This window comes from Dipteris shenzhenensis, chromosome 22 (genome assembly GCF_047967505.1).
Source record: "Dipteris shenzhenensis isolate YYH24624 ecotype China chromosome 22, Dip_SZ_1.0, whole genome shotgun sequence".
NCBI lineage: Eukaryota > Viridiplantae > Streptophyta > Polypodiopsida > Gleicheniales > Dipteridaceae > Dipteris > Dipteris shenzhenensis.
This window is the reverse complement of record NC_141617.1, coordinates 36,588,778-36,605,269: the sequence shown is the minus strand read 5'-3', so window position 1 is coordinate 36,605,269 and position 16,492 is coordinate 36,588,778. Positions and strand designations below refer to the sequence as shown.

At 41.4% G+C, this 16,492-nt stretch overlaps 1 protein-coding gene across 2 annotated transcripts in view; it reads right to left on the bottom strand.

The window, feature by feature from the left end:
• The window catches only part of LOC147888056 (DUF21 domain-containing protein At2g14520-like), a 104,044-nt gene extending 96,778 nt beyond the window's left edge, over nucleotides 1–7,266 (bottom strand). For both annotated transcript variants that reach the window (XM_087393414.1, XM_087393415.1), the window contains exons 1-4: nucleotides 6,579–7,266; nucleotides 6,333–6,409; nucleotides 6,165–6,248; nucleotides 5,916–6,029 (exon numbers count right to left, since the gene is read on the bottom strand). In XM_087393414.1, coding sequence (XP_087249540.1) covers nucleotides 5,916–6,029; nucleotides 6,165–6,248; nucleotides 6,333–6,409; nucleotides 6,579–6,750 — 447 coding nt within the window. In that variant the 5' untranslated portion in view covers nucleotides 6,751–7,266. The remainder of the gene's footprint in view (nucleotides 1–5,915; nucleotides 6,030–6,164; nucleotides 6,249–6,332; nucleotides 6,410–6,578) is intronic.
• Between the last annotated feature and the right edge of the window lie 9,226 nt (nucleotides 7,267–16,492).

Genomic DNA, 16,492 nt, shown 5'->3' with positions numbered 1-16,492 from the left:
TAGTTTAACCCTAGGGTAGCTAGGGTAAACCTAGGGGTAGGGGATGGGTTTAATTTTTGTCCCTTTTTACCCCTCTAGGTACCCTTTTGTAGGTACTTGGGGCCTAGGAGGTGTGCCTATTCGAAGGGGTGTGACCCTTGGAATAGGTGCACCTATTCATGAGGGGATATGTCCCTATTGTTAAAAGGGATGCGACCCTGCATGAATAGGTATGTCCCTTTGCCCACGATGGGGTATGTCCCATGAGTGAGGAGTCGAGACTCATCACCAAAAGGTGTGTCCCATGGTGGAAAAGGTGTGTCCCTTCGTTTTGGGACAGCCCAAGCACCTGAAAGGACACGATTTTGGTCGTGTCCATTCACATCAACTTGTGATGTGAGGGAGATGGAGAGGCCAGGATGACTTTAGGCCGGTTAGGCGTTTAAAAATTTTACGCTCATCCTCTCCATCTCTTCCATGCACAATGTGCACGGATGTCCTTCTAGCGGTAAAAATGTATCAGATCAGCGCTAGAAGGTGGGGGCATTTCCTACAGGCAGGAGCGAATTTTGCTCTGATACCACTGTAAGAAATCCTAGATTTACTATATTTAGAAATGTGCTAAGGAACAGAAAAAAGACCGAGATAGCAGAGAACAAGGAATAACTGTATTGCTTGAATATCTGTAGGGTGGATGTGATTGTGTCATCCATACAATTGGGCCTCTCTTATATAGAGAGTGAAGAGTCACACATGAAAAGGTGTGTACTCCAAAAAGGTATGTGCATGAAGAGGTGTGTACCCCTTGTGAAGGGTGTGACCCTTGATGAGAGGGTACATTACAATAGGAATGTCTCTTCATTAGAATCTCTCTTGTGAAGGGTTGTGCCTCATTAGGAAGTGTCCCGTCGAAAGGGCAAGTGTCCCGTCGAAAGGTCATACCCTTCCACAAGTGTCCATTCATTAAAGCATCCATAAGTCTAGAAAGAGAGAGTAATACGTCACAGATCGTGACACTGTCTTGGATTGTGTGCCAAGTTTTTGAGCTCGAGAGTGTTCCCTTTGCTGCAATTTTGGTTTCTACGCGTGGATTGAAGCCTGTAAGCACCTGCAAGACGTGCCCGGGAGCCCAAGAGGAATTTGCAATTGGTTTGAGGGCTGTTCTTTGGTTTAGTTACAGTTTCACATCGTTCGCCTGGAGAGTTCTCTATTAGAACGATGGTATACTTGCGTATTCCCAAGGAATCCAAGAGTCTCTGTACTGGATAGGTTAGGAAGTTATCCACAAGATATTGTGGTCCATTCAAGGTTATCCGAAGAATTGGCCAAGTTGCTTATGAAGTAGATTTGCCTCCTAATGTAAGGATTCATCCAATCTTTCATGTCAGTAGATTGAAAGACGTGCTGGGTGCTAAGGATCAAGAAGTTACTCCTCGAGAACTTGTAGAGGTTGAAGATTTAACCTTTATTCCACACGAGCTTGAGAGTATTCTTGGCTTTCATGAACGTCAAGTTAGAAATAGGACTATGACTGAATACAAGATTAAGTGGAAGGATCGTGTCGAGGAGGACGTTACATGGGAGACATTGACTAACCTTCAAAGAGAGTTTCCGGACTTTCTTTTGAACTCAGGAGTGAGCTTTTAGAGGAAGGGGAGTACGTCATGTGCACGGATTGTATCTGACGTGTGCTTAGGTGAGGCAAAGTCCGGTAAGAGTAAGGCATCTAAAAGCATATCATCTGTGGTCAATTGGTACCCATTAACAGCATTATGTTGCATAGTAACCCCAACTGCCTGAGGCACAGGGTGTGTCTGGCTAAAAGTGTTAACTGTCGGAGCCATAGAAGACCCCTGGCTGGATCTACCTCCCAAAGGCATCCCTCTAAAGATGGCGCAGTAGAAGCTTGAGAAGAGGACTGACCTCGCTCCCAACTACCCTGCAACCCAAAACTAAATCCAGACATACTCATTGGTGCAGTACTGAACAGATGCATACCCAAAGGTTGGCCCAATATAGACGGGTCGGCCTGTGTAGAAGCAGAAAACTGTGTGGCCTAGCATCCATCAAGAAAGTGCTCTGCGGCACAGCAAAGGCATCACCGAAATCAAGATAATCCCCATGCTAGGATACATGCAAGGGTCCAGAAAACGGGTGCTCATAGGCACAACGTGCATCAGCCATAAACCCTCTGCTACGTGGGCTCGAAAACTCATCATGGCTATCTACTTGATCCCCATGCGGGGGTGCGGGCTGCTTACCCTTATCCTGCATAACAATGGCAGATGTGATCTGCGGACCAATCTGCTGTCCCATCTAGGCAAGACTCAGTATCCTCCATAGCCATGGCCGTGGTGAGCTGTTGGCTGAACTGTTGTCTAATCTAGCAGAAAGCACCCTGGAGCATAGAACCAGGGGCATCCAAAAAATGTGCCTGCGCTTCTCAAGATGCAAGAGAGAGAGGTTGAAGGGATCATTGTACCGCCAGTGGATGCACCCATTATGGAAGTCAATTGCTCATGCTAAGCAGCCTCATCACTGTCATGCAATGCATCACGAGGAGCACGCTTGCGTGCAATGGTGATTATCACGGAAGAGAGAGGAAGCCCGAATGTGGCTTTCCCTGCAAAGAAATTCCCAATCTAATATAGTGTGTAGAACCATGAAAAGACCAATGGAGAAGCTCGAGAGAAAGGTCGTCAAAGAGGCTTCGAAATGGGGCCCAAATGCCCAAATGGGGGTGTGGGCACACTAAACCTAACCAATCCTTGAGCTGGCCTTCAAAAGAGGCTGTGAAAAGGCTTCTCCTTTTCCCTTTTCTTTTTTCTTTTTTGGGAAAGGGGGAGTCCCTAAGTCACCTAAGACACTTAGGACTCCTAGCCTAGGACCTCTAGAATATTTAGGACAGGTGGTTAGTCTAACCTAACCTATCCCCACACTAACTAAACCAACTAGACCTAAACCTAATCTTGGTTAAGTTGGCCCAACTAACCTAGCTAACTAAACCTAACCTGAACCACAAACTAACCCCGGCTAATGTAACCTAAGAATTAATTAGTTTTGTTTTCTAAGGTTTTTATAGGGCTGAAAAGTGGCGCAGGAGGAGGAAGATGGTGCGGGAGTTGGGCAGAATAGGGCGCGATGGCAGTGCGTGCGAGGGGACGGCGGCCATGGAGATTAATGGTGACATGGGCGTATGGATGCGAGAGCAGCAAATATCAGGGCGAGTATAGTTCGTTGTCGCCATTCAGCTCCTTTAGTCTAGTCGTTTGGTTCGTAGAGACTTCGATGCTGCTCATAAATTGCTGATTCGGGTGGAAATCTCTGTGATTAGCAGGTTGGCTGAACATGCCTGGCATTGCTCGTTAGGTTGCAGGTGCCTGTGCGCTGAAGCCCGCTCAGCCTATCATTTGGACTTGGCACGCTTGCTGGCGAGCTGGTGCTGTTCCTGATGCTGCTTGACGTTGCTGTCACAGCTAGTGGGCAAGTGAAGGTGAAATTGGGGAAGCATTGGTGCCAGGGTCAGTGCTCAGGTACCAATGTAGCGAAGGGGAAGGGCCAGAATTGGTGAAGGGCCAAAGATGGCAGAAAGGGGGAGAGGGTAGGGGAGAGGAAGGAGGAGAGAGAGAGAGACAGAGAGAGAGAGAGAGAGAGAAGAAGGGGGGAGAGATTGGGAGGAGAAAAAAGGAAAGTAGGGGGAGAGAGAGAGAGAGAAAGTAGGCACGTAGAGGGAGGTGGGTACAATAAGATTCAAATCAATCAATAGTACATGAGTGGTTGGCGCGTTGACTTAGTCCCCAACCTTAGTCCCCAATTTCCCACTAAAACTCTCACTAGTTTCCCATTTCTCCCCTTCATTACAGGCTGGGCCAGCAGGCTGGGCCAGCAGGAGCAGTGAGGATCAGCAGGGGTGATGTCAGCAATACATGGCAGCACTATATAGCAGGTCCACCCATCCTGCACAGCCCCACCAGCCAGCCCTACAGCAGACTATGATTCTCAGCAGCAGCGAATGCCAGCAAGCAGCAGAGACTATACAGCAGCAGCAATCTGCAATCATGACCTCAAAAGAGCAATAGCATGGACGCACCATAGAGCAGTCTTTTTGGAAGGCATAATTGCAAACTAAAGAGGTGCATTTAATAAAGGAGGCGTTCGTTCTCCTCAAAAATGGAACTTCATTAGCATAAAGAAAAGCTTGGTCCCAATTCTATCAGGCTTTGCAATCTATCACCAAGAAACCTGCTAATAAATTTTTCATGTCAATGCATTATTCAGTGAAATACACAGTCATCACACTCAGATAACAATGGCATGCCCTACGCTGCAAAATAAAGTAAGTGGTAAAAGTATTGATATATGTACGATCATGTCACCACAGTCATAAATTTTTTATGAGATTGTATTTTTTAAAATCCATGTTGGGAAGCTTCCCATGAGTGCAGGTGGCACAGGCGGGCAGCTTTATATATGGGACGCCAAGGTTTATGGCATAGACCAGGCTCCAGCTTTGCAAGGTGGGACACAGGTGGATATCATAACAGTAAAACCTCAACAATCTAAAGAAATCCGGCTTGTCAAGCACGTCGGACTTGCCCGGTCTCAGCTAACTCGGCACTCGTTTAGAGTCATCCTATTCTGTTCCATTGCGCCTTGAAACGTTCAGGCCCCACAATACCTTTTCTGCCTTCAGTTCAGATCTTGAAACTGTGTTATTAAGCTTCCAGAAAATGCTGTCACAAAAAACACAGCTGAAATTGAAATTTCCTCTCAGCCATCATGGAGACTTGCATAAAACAAAGGGGGCTTCATTCTCAACCGCTTTTCAAGCACAAGGGAAACTAGTTTTAAACACGGGCAAAAAAACAAACTCAAAAAAAACAGAAATATAATACCAATAGGAATTGAATGAATCATTAGTATAGGGTATTGGACATGAACTAGGAGAGGGGTTTGACTATAAACTTTGTAATTTGGCTTTGATTCTTCAGATCTTGCATTGTTTGTAAAATAGTGCTGTCATTTCTAATTAATAATATAAAAACCTCTCGCTCTCTCTCTCTCTCTCACACTCAAATATAAGACTTGTTTCGTTGTGTGTTCTTTTTTCACTTTTTCTGCAACACCAAGTGCTGTACTGCTATTCATTGAAACAGTAATTGAGAAATTTGTAACTTCCAGATGCCACTATTGGGAGCCATGAAGTGTGTACAAATAAAAAATGTTGTGTGGCTACGTGTATTAGACAGACATGCATCAGAACATCGTCTAAATATGTAGCTTCTGAACATATGTTCTCAAATACTTCACGAGTATCTGCTCCATCTATGGTAAAAATTTTGAACTTCCTCTCTATTTACAAGCCCTGTATCTCTCTAAAAACAGGGAGTCGTATGGAAAAAGGGATCTACAAGACAACTTAACAATCAAAAAATGAATTACCTTCTCTTGGCAGAAAAGACCTCTGATTTTGACATACAACATTTTAACTAAGACAAACGGCTAGTAATACAGAGTGCCTTTATAAAAGGTGTACCAACAAGCGTTGCGTCACAATGTCTGTACTCAAGCCTTGAATGATGAAAGTTTCCATGTATGCAGATCCTGTTCAGTTCTTTGGAAGTCTTGACTGTTTTGAGTTGATCTTGCACATTCTGCTTGATCAAATGATAGGAATATTTATAATTTTTGTCCAGTCTAATTGGTCTTTGGCAATGGCAGGATCAGTCTTGGATCACTAGTTGGTCTAGGAATAAATCTATCAATTTTGACAAGCTCCTTTTTTGTTTTTGACAAAATTTTAACTAAGACGCAAGGCTGGTCATACAAAGTTGTAACAGAAATTAGCTAATAGCGGACCCTTTTCTTTTTCTTTATAAAGTGCCCAAATAGACTACAAAAAGAGTGATGACATGTGAGCCAAACTGGCCAGATACCTTGCTTATGGGATATGTTACGGGAAAGAACAACCAGACCAGCACACGAACTACTGGAGTCATTGCAGCGCCAACCGCTAGTCCATACCTAGAGCATACAGCTTGAGGGAGAATCTGAGACAACCAATCCCCAGAACGACAATAAATTATCCAATCCTTCCATGAAACTCATAGATTCAGACTGCACTTTGTTTACGACAAATAAAAGGCTGATGCGGTCCTGTGAATAGAAGGCATGAAAGCACTCACCTCGCCAAACATTAGAATCAGGGTCACTGATATCAAGATCGCACCCCAAGGGGTCACCAGTGCATCAAGAAATATCGGAAGAGCCTGTAAAACATAAAAAACTACTGCTTACTTCGCCAGGAAAAAAGTTTGTGAAAGTTCTGTGGGAAGTCGGAAAAAGCAGCGTACCTCCATAGCAAGAGAGTTCCCAACCAGAAGTGTACACAACAGCAAATGCTGATTCTTCACCACTGGGAGAATTTTAGCTGGCCATTCGTAGATAGCACGCAATTGTCAGAATTTAGTACTTTAAGATGCGAACCCAACGTAATGCAGTTAATTACGACGCTACTCCAATATAGAGACGGGAGAGTCATCGGTGCAATTTGCAAGCATACTAACACGAGTGTCATCAACCATCAGCACTAAGCTTACCGGCATATTTTTGGTCTTGCGACGTGCCAGATTTCATGAGAACTTCCAAGTCGACAAGCCCCAACGACATCAAACCAAGTGTAAGCCCGGACATCATGCCAGCGAAAAGTACCAGCCCCGTAATGATGAGAAGGTAAAGCCAAAACGTGATTCCGCAGCAGTGTTCGGCCATCTTTGTTGGCTTAACTATCACTGCCCCTTCGCCCGCTCTCGGTACTTTCGTGGATGTGCAACACGTTCCCAAAATGTTTCAGACCGAAAACCGGTCACTGATGTTATAAAAAATTGGTTCCCAAAATGTTTCAGACCGAAAACCGGTCACTGATGTTATCACGTGGAATTCCTACTATCACAGCGGGTCGTATTACGGAAACGATTAGCAATTGGTCGTCAAGAAACGTGCAAAGCGATGTCTGCGGTTGAGTGTGAATGGAGTTCATGTAGTGAAAATGGAAGACATTAAATTCGAGCAAGTACGATTGAGAACAACTCTTGAAAGCAGAACGTAAAGGTGCCGAAACGGCACGCGATTGCTACGGGGAGATACGGGAAAGGGGGCAAGAGGAAACGGGAGGGGGGGAGGATGATGGAGAAGCGAGGAAGTGCGAAATGGAAGGGGGAGAAAAATGCAGGAAAAGGGAGAAATGGAGAGGTTGGAGGGAGGGGAGGGAGAAGGAGAAGGGAGATGGAGATGGAGATGGAGATGGAGATGGAGATGGAGATGAGGAGAAGGGGCAGAGATGGCGATGGAGATGAACAAAAATCAGGAATCAAAACGACGACGAAGAAGAAGAAGAAGAAGAATGAATTGAAGAAGAAGCCTAACGAAGAACAAGATCTCAAGAAAAAAAAAAGACTTCCTCAAAACGCTCCCCCCTTGCCACGTGCCGGTCGCTCCTCCTCCACCCCAGGCCTTCCCACCGGCTATCGCCCGTCACCCTGGCCCCCTTGGAAGTGCGTTTTTAGGTGAGCTCCACTTCCACATTCTAACAACATATCTATATATATATATTCTATACTATAATATATATATTCTTACTTGTAGTATAGTTTATATATTTCTAATTATAGAGTATAGTAATTCTAACATCATTGTCTATATATATTTTCGGCACCAGCCTAGCGAGATGTTTGGGTTTTCTCACACCCCCGTGAGCCACTTGTCATGAATCTAAGCCCTTGATCTATTTTCATCTTATATCCTTTTTTATGTAAAAGCTAAGCTTTTGACTAAAGCACTAAAAGCATATAGGTGCTTTCCACAATAAAAAGACTATATAAAAGTTTTTCAAACCTATTCGATTTCAAGAGATGGTCTACTTGATTTGCAAGTTTGGGCTTATTGGCATGTGAAGCTTTGGAGAGCCTCACGATGACCTTGTGCTCTACTCTCACAAGCCTAAAAGCTCGACTTACTATAGTGATCAAACTCCTATTTTCCCAAGGTTGAGACACGTAACGCTGGCTAAGTGGAGTGGCTAAGTGGAGAGTGAGAATGTTACTTGCTCTACTTCGGACTTCCTCTAATGATAGTTGTCTTTTTGTGTTGTCCAGAGCCTACTGAACGATCTGAGAATGTTGGAATCATCCTGCTCAAGGACACACGCAAATCCTCTCAGGGTCACATTGGCAAGTTTTTCAGATATTATCTCTCGACATTCGACTACGATTACGACTATTGACATTCAGGTAATATGCCAATTTCTTATCCATTCGCGATACTTATCCTCAGCACTAATATTCTCGACGTTTATATTCTCGACGTTATCTCGGCACCCAGGGAAGGGCCCGTTCCCTTGGATTATAACTCTTTGGGAAAGGAAGCGCACCGCCTCCCCGCCCACACTATGTGTGGTTATAATAATTATATATTATATATTATAATATAAATATTTTCAATTACTGGTCGATTCAAAATTTCTTGTTTTCAATCTGAATTCTTACAACATTCCTCTTGTTTAATGCATGTTATCGATGTGAGGGATTAAGGAGATCCAAAATGGATGCAAGATTAAAGGATGGCTGCACCTTTATTCATATGGTTGTAGTCCATGTGACAATATTGTAAAAATTGCAACAAGGATCAATTATTGTATCGCCTTATTCATGTATTTGCTAGACTTCAGCTTCCAAAATATGGACATCACAAAATCAATAATAAATCACCACCCCCGACATTTGCAAGGAGGATCGGGTCCTAATGGACCCTGTGTCGTGTCTTTTGTCCACTATTTTACTCATTCTTTTTTTTCCTTAAACAATTGATAAGATAGTAGGATTTGGCTTCAATTTCGTGTTAGTAATTACGATGGAAAGAGTGCCTACCGCAAATCTTTATAATATAGTCTAGTAATTCTGACAACATCCCCCACTACACACCCTCGTCATAGAGTGGTCGCTCTGACACCCAGCTTACAACACACGTGTCCCTTCCCTTGGCTCGATTTTGAATTGTTTGACGATGCCCACCCCTCCTCCACCCCCAAGCATTAGGCAACATCATCTGTTGTGCAAGCTTTGGCATGCTACAGGATTCCATAATAGCACTTAGTCCACACTCGCAACGAATTTGTTTTTCGTGTTATGTGAAAACCAAGGCATCCACACTCCTTTGCCATCAGTTGTCCTCGATTATCCATAGGTGCTCCCATGTGCGTGACTTTACAAAACATTGTTTCACCCTGCAAGGCCAACCAAGAGCAGCGCGTGATTGGCCTCCAAAGGAGCTCCAAAGCATCACGAGCGGTTACCATTTTCACAAGTGGTTAGATATTGACTTATTATCTTCATTTTCACAAGCAACTATATATTATATTAGCTCCAAAGCATTGTGAGTGGCTATATATCAACTATTATCTCCTTTAATGTGAACTTTTTTACAAGCAACCTTTTCCTTGATTTCCACAAATTTACATTATAGAAATCAAAGTCACTCTAACTTTCATACACATCCAAATCAAGGGGTGAGTAGCTACAACGATAGTTGGCTTCTTTTCCTCACCACAGTTCACCTTCCCTCCTTTCACAACACATTCACAAAACTTCCATTCACTAGATAAAGGGTAAAGATCAAATCACACAGTCAACCTGCACCCTTAATGAAAACATGGTTGCCAACCCTAGCATTGCAAATCGTAAGTGAGAGCTCCAAGGGTCTACATCTTAAGCAACATGTATGGTTGTAACACCGCATCATGTACCCTCATCTTTTTTACTTTTAATCTCCTCACCATTAAGCCCTTGACTTTTAAGCTTTGAACCTTAACAAATTTCAAGCCTTCAAGTCCCTCTTATACCTTATCACATATGTCTGTCTCTCTCTCTCTCTCTCTCTCTCTCTCTCTCTCTCTCTCTCTCTCTCTCTCTCTCTCTCTCACTCTCTCTCTCTTTCTCTCTCTCTCTCTCTCTATGTATATATATATCTATCTATCTATCTGTAAAATAGTCTTTTCCCCATATTGATCCCTAGTGTGTCTTAAGAATTCAACCAAGCCACTCTTACCATTCTTGGATCTTCTTTAATGATCGGCCGATGCAACCAAGCCCCCTTACCACTCTACGATCTTCCTTGATGATCGCTTAATGCAAACAAGCCACTCCTAGGTGACAATGTATAATCATGTATATATCTCTAGCTCACTTCCAACCTACCAACAAAATTCTCTCTCTCTCTCTCTCTCTCTCTCTCTCTCTCTCTCTCTCTCTCCCCCCAATTGCCCAATTCCCCATGTTGACCCCCCTACATCATAGATTTCATGCTCCTTTTCTTCCACCCACCTACTTCCATCCCTTAGACATTAACTTGCCTACCAAATAATAATACTTATTCATTTCTCCCCTCACCATTCAATGCTCTCCATTGCCACAAGGTTGCACGTGTAACCATTTATGGTCACTCATTCACGCAATTACCACATCCACATAAAAGGAGAAAGGCAAGTCATCCAGACAATCAATAAATACTTAAAATTTTATTGCAGTAAATTGAGAGCATTTTGACTCTTGAATATAGGTGATCAGTGATTGAAATGATATCGTGTGGAACAACTAGAAAGAAGCACTCTTGAACAAGCATTGTTGGTCATTGAAATTGCCTTCATTGAAAATTGAGAGGATACTAGGTATTAGTAGTTGAATCGGAAAGGAAAAATGTATTAAAGCCACATAACTACCATATCTTCTCTTTAGAAGTCCAAATCCATTATTTTTGCAAAAAGGACACCTACCAAATCAAGCTATGTTTAAGGATCACTATAAAAATGTACATAAATACTTTCTCATTTCATAGTTAGAATGTCACACCTATTGATTTTTTCTAAAATTAAAAATTGTGTAATGAGATAGTTGACCAAATTTGTCAAACCAGTTAGAGAGGAGCACAAGTGCATTGACGCAAGGGTGTTTAAAAGATAAATAAGAAAATATTTGGTTTTCACATTCTTTTGGAAAACTTAGTTCCTACATATTTCATCAAAATAGAGGGAAGAAACTATTGACCGTGAGGGAGTGAATTAGCACATGGAAGCTCACAAGATCTCTCTACCAAGGGAGATTATTTTGTGCTCAAGGCAAGCACCGAATTCTAAATAATCTTGGCACATGCATTTAGGTGCCAAGTTTGGCATTGAATTTTGAGACTACATGTCATACTTCCATAAATCCACTATTAACACACCTACATATCCCACTTTTGAGTCCGCAAATAGCTTTCAGAGAAAACCAACAAATGATCTTCAATTTGCGATTATTTCATAGGAAGCCAAATGAATATTCCAATCTTCATATGATAAAGCATGGTTTTTTCTCAAAGATACTATGTCATTCATGATCTTAAACAAGTGTCTTTTTTATTAGGAAAATAAACTTATTTGTCTAAAGAAGCGAGCATTTTGTCATAGACTAGTATGTGATCATTACTAGCCAAATTACTAGTATGCGATCATTTACTAGGTAGATTTCTCAGTTTTAAGAAGACCATTGGCTTGGCTAGAAACCTTTACCAAGGCTGTTGGTTTGGCTAGAAACCTAGGGTGCATCAAGAAGCATGCTAGTACCTATGTAAGACAAAAACAATTCTTGCTCAGTTGTTTTAAATCTATGATGTACCATATAATAATGAGCATCACATAGAGATAGGAATTAAAGACATGAGTCATATATTGTGGATAATATATTATACTTAGTTATTTAAATGAATAAAACGTGCACAGACATGGTCAGACTTCATACATTGTGAAGGGCCTTGATAGAGAGGTTCATAAGAGAAAAAAAGTTCACATTTTAAAGGTCGCCAAATAAGGGTATGTCATTTCCCTATGCATGCAACAAAAATAACCCCTTATTATAGGTATACATTCCTTCCCATCCCTTAAATATACCAACCCCCACTCTTCTTGCTTAGTTAGCATATATGAGTTTGATGTCACAAATATCATTACCAAGACAAAGCTATTGTATTGTGCGTCCAAACCAAGGGATTGGAAATTGGATTAAGAGGTAATATTCCTTGGACATTGGTAGCTCCATACAAGCCTAGTATTGCTTTATCATTGGAAAATAGCAATTAGAAATGCATACTTTCCTGCAATTCATGCCATACCATAGGGTGCGTACCATAAAGTGGTGCTAATAAAGATAATTGGAAATCATGTTAATATCATATATATAAAGTTCATATCACCTTCATACAAGATATATAAAATCCACCTTGATTATTGCCTTTATCATCTTCTATTTGTATTTGAGAATGGGTATCCAAAAATCCCATCCAATTGATGGGACATCTTTAATGTGCCACATGGACAATGGATAAACTACATTGTAATGCAAAACAAGTGTAGTTTAAACCAACTCAAAATGCAATTTAAAAAAACAAATGCAATTTCATGCTTATTTTTATTAAAGCAAATCTGCAAACACACCCTTCATCATATTGTGAATGGTACATCTTTATATCAACTAGGTCAATAAGTATGAGCAAAAAGTCTATAGAGTTAGGAGTTCTTTAGCAAAAGGAATATATGCATGTTTTGTGTGCACAAATTTGAGTTTAGTAGCACAAATACATACTTTTTGCGACCAAGAGAGGTCAATCAAAGACGTTTCTTGAAGCTTAAGCTCAAAGAGGAGCCATAACAACATCAAAAGTGTTTATTGATGGTTTTTGGAAAATGTCAATGGTGAGGATACTTTGCAACATGAGACAAGTGGTGGTAGGTGGGAGAGATCATAACAAGCACTAAAGCACTGGTAAACATGAAGGAACTACTCAAATCATTGTAGCAAAGAGCTTTCGAAATAAAGCGCACCAAAAAAATCATTTACCAATGAATTTTTCCATATATGCCAAGGCTGGAATATCACATTCAAAAACTAGCTAGGACCTGTTCGAGCTCCTCCAAAGTTGGTACCTTGCCTGTAAAGAAGAAGTAGGACCTTCCTCTTGCCAACCGCTTGAGCTGGGCCTGATGTCTTCAACCTGGGGCTCAAAGTTTGCAACATGCTTCTAACCCACTTCATACCACCCTTTGGTGGCAACTTCCCTCGCGTTGAGAAACCTCTGCTTGAAAGATCTGTTTGGCTTCTTCCAACTCTAGTGGATTGAAGCTCGATTGGAGATTTTTTGCCAATGCTATCATGTAAGACATCGATTCTCCATCCTCTTCATGTTGCTCACCCAAATCCTCACCCGTAGTGAGGAGTTGCATGTAGAACTTGCATGTAGGAGTTGCATGTAGGAATTGTATGTAGAACTCGCATGTAGGAATTGCATGTAAAACTCGCATGTAGGAGTTGCATGTAGAAGTTGTATGTAGGAGTTGCATGTTGAACTCGCATGTAGAACTCGCACGTAGGAGTTGCATGTAGAAGTTGCATGTACAACTCACATGTAGAACTCGCATGTAGGAGTTGCATGTAGGAGTTGCATGTAGAACTTGCATGTAGAACATGCAACTTGGATTTCTAATAGGGATTATTTCTTGCCGTATGCAAGTACAAGCGGAGCTTTGCCGCTGCTACTCTACACACACATTCTATTCTACCTAAGTCCATGTTGGCATAAAGACAACAACTGCCAATGCAACTTAGAGTGAATCTAGAGGTTGGGATCATGTGTGTTGCCACGAGAGGTGGGCAAGCCATGAAGTTTCCCATAGAATACTGCTAGGGGTCAAGGTCAGATCCAATGGTCAATAAGTGGCAATAGCATGATCTAGGACCTAGAGTGTTGACCTTGTTGTGTGTCCTAGAATCTACATTCACCACAAAATTTGGCCAAGATTTTAATTCCATCAAATGATACAAACTACTTTGTACAATGCCTTTAGGTATGCATAATAATAGATTTCTTTGGTGTGAAGCTTGAAGTTTGATTTTAGGTCTAATTTTTTGTTCTGGGGTTTGCTTTAGAGATAGTTCCACTTAAAACATTTCCATAAAAATTGAGATTCATTACTTTGGGTTGTTAGTGATTCTTTGCTTGTGCTTTTATGCGTAGTACTACTTCTTGCTCATTCATAGGCACACAATGCCTAAGTATCAAGTTCTGGAGTGATACAACTGCCCTACTATAATGCAGATTTTTGGGTTTTGCATAGCTAGCTACTTGTGTCTGTCTCTAGATAGATTCTTATCAGGGATGTCAATTTCCACAAACTGGAATATTTCATCATACCATGCCAAAACAATCGAAATGCCATGCCCTGAATGCGATTTGCTGGTTCCAGATAATGCCCGGTGGTTGAAATCATCTTTGATATGCCATTTTGACTTGAAATGGTGCTTCTTCCAATTCTTTCAACCCCGTTTTTTCATACATGCTCTTAGGCAGAATGTTCATACCAGATCCCCCATCCAACAATGTTCTTGTTATCTCCTAGCCTTAGAATATACCTTAATTATTGAGACCTTATAGTCCACATTATCTGATTCCACCTGCAAACAGGTGGGTCTTCTTGACTGTCAGGGTCCTCTTCTTCATGTAGAGGTTCCTTGACCTTATCTTCCTTAGCTTCATTCTAAAATCTTTTGATAAAAATTTCCTGGAATGCTAGAGCCAAGCTCAACAACTTGTTTAGTGTGATCTTGATTAATGCCTATTTCAAGGCTTGGAACAATTCTTTTGAGAGGTTGTCCTCCCTGAGGTCCCTACTTTTTATTTCCACATTTCAATCTTTGGAATTGGTGTCAAAATTCTTAGTCGGACTTGGTGTCAAACTTTTTATTGGATCACCCATCAAACTTACAATTTCTCCTTTGGTTGCCAAATTGGAGTCTTCACCTCTTTAGCATGCATCTTTTGTATTTCCTTTAATGCTAATGTTGGTACCTCTTCCTAATCTTTTTAACATAGTTGCTTGTCCTTTGTTTTCTTCTCTTTAGATAGCTTCTCCTTTATCACACCCTTTGGTCATGTCACCGCCAAATGACCTCCTATGAACACTCCCATATGTCCTTAATGAGAATACATTCAGAGCAATCACACAGTTCATGTGTGTCATAATGCTGATCCTCTATAAAGAACGACCTCCTGTGCTACATGGAATTTGGTAGGTCCTATATGATTACTGCACTTACAATGTCACTGCTTCTCAGATTGTAGGATCCACCAATTCTCCACCTAAACAGTGAAGTCATTTCTACACATATGCTCTTTAGAAAATATAGCAACACTACAGTTTGGTAATGACATACCTCTATAAACACTAAATCTAGTACTCAAAGATCTTTGCTCTTGTCAATGACTGAAGGGTTGGTGATGCTTGCTTGTTAGCAACTATGTGCCTTTTGTCTGCACAAATGAGCCACCTCTCTTTGCCGCCTTGTGAACAGATCCCCTCGTCAACTGCTTATCTTCACAAACATTGCCTTGACTAGACTGTTCTACCAAAAGGGCTGCACCAATGTTGTCATAGCTCTTAAGTCTCTATTATTGTGGTTCTCAATGCCTCTAAAATCAAAAGCGTAGACCACATACTTTTTCCATTCGCCTCAATTCCAAGCCACCCATCGAACCAAAATTGAGTGGGAGATCAACAACCAGGATCACCAATGTTGATGGGCTTGAACAATCCAACTTTGTACTCAATTGAAATGGGTTACAATGCAAAGGCTAAACCTCATTCTGCAATCTTCTCTTGTCTTAGAATAAGTATCAGTAGACAATCAAGTACAAACTCTCTCTCTCTCTCTCTCTCATTTCAGATTGCAATATGAAGAACAAATTGGAAGTAAACCAAAGATAGGAAAACATAGCCATGAACATTTATAGTCTATTCAGATTCAGATTTAGATGATTATAAGATTAGAATATTTTGGAGAGAGCTATGTGCTACGCCACCCCTTGTGTAGATATCATTCTCAAAAACGTAAATTGGTTCCTAGTAGATGTAACATTTTATTACATGTCTCTCCATCGGGTAGATAATAAGCAGAGTTAACACCAACAGTGTGCTAAATTAGCATCTTGACTCCAGGTAGGCATATTTTGACTATCATTGTCTATTTGAGGTGCTCACATAATGATATGCACATGAGATTTGGTAGGGTGCTTGCAGTAGAGCTTAAGCCTGAAGATAATGCTTCTAACAAAATCTTGTCAAGCTACCTACCTAGTTTTGTGTCAATCCAATCCTAGAAATCGTTCCTAATCTCAGACTCAATACACAAACCCTCCCAAGCTAATATATCTAGATTTGAAGACTCCATGAGTTTCGATGGAGAGATGGGAGAGAATCCAAATGTTGGGACCTTAATGGCTCTTTAACTCTAGCTTCTCAGTCCCCCACCCCTTCCACCACAACATCTTGGAGACTAGAGAATATCTCCAATATGTTGGGAATGTTAGGTCTAACAGAATCAACATATATGGTAAACCCATTTGTGCTAGGTAGAATAGAGTGCTAGTGGAGCTG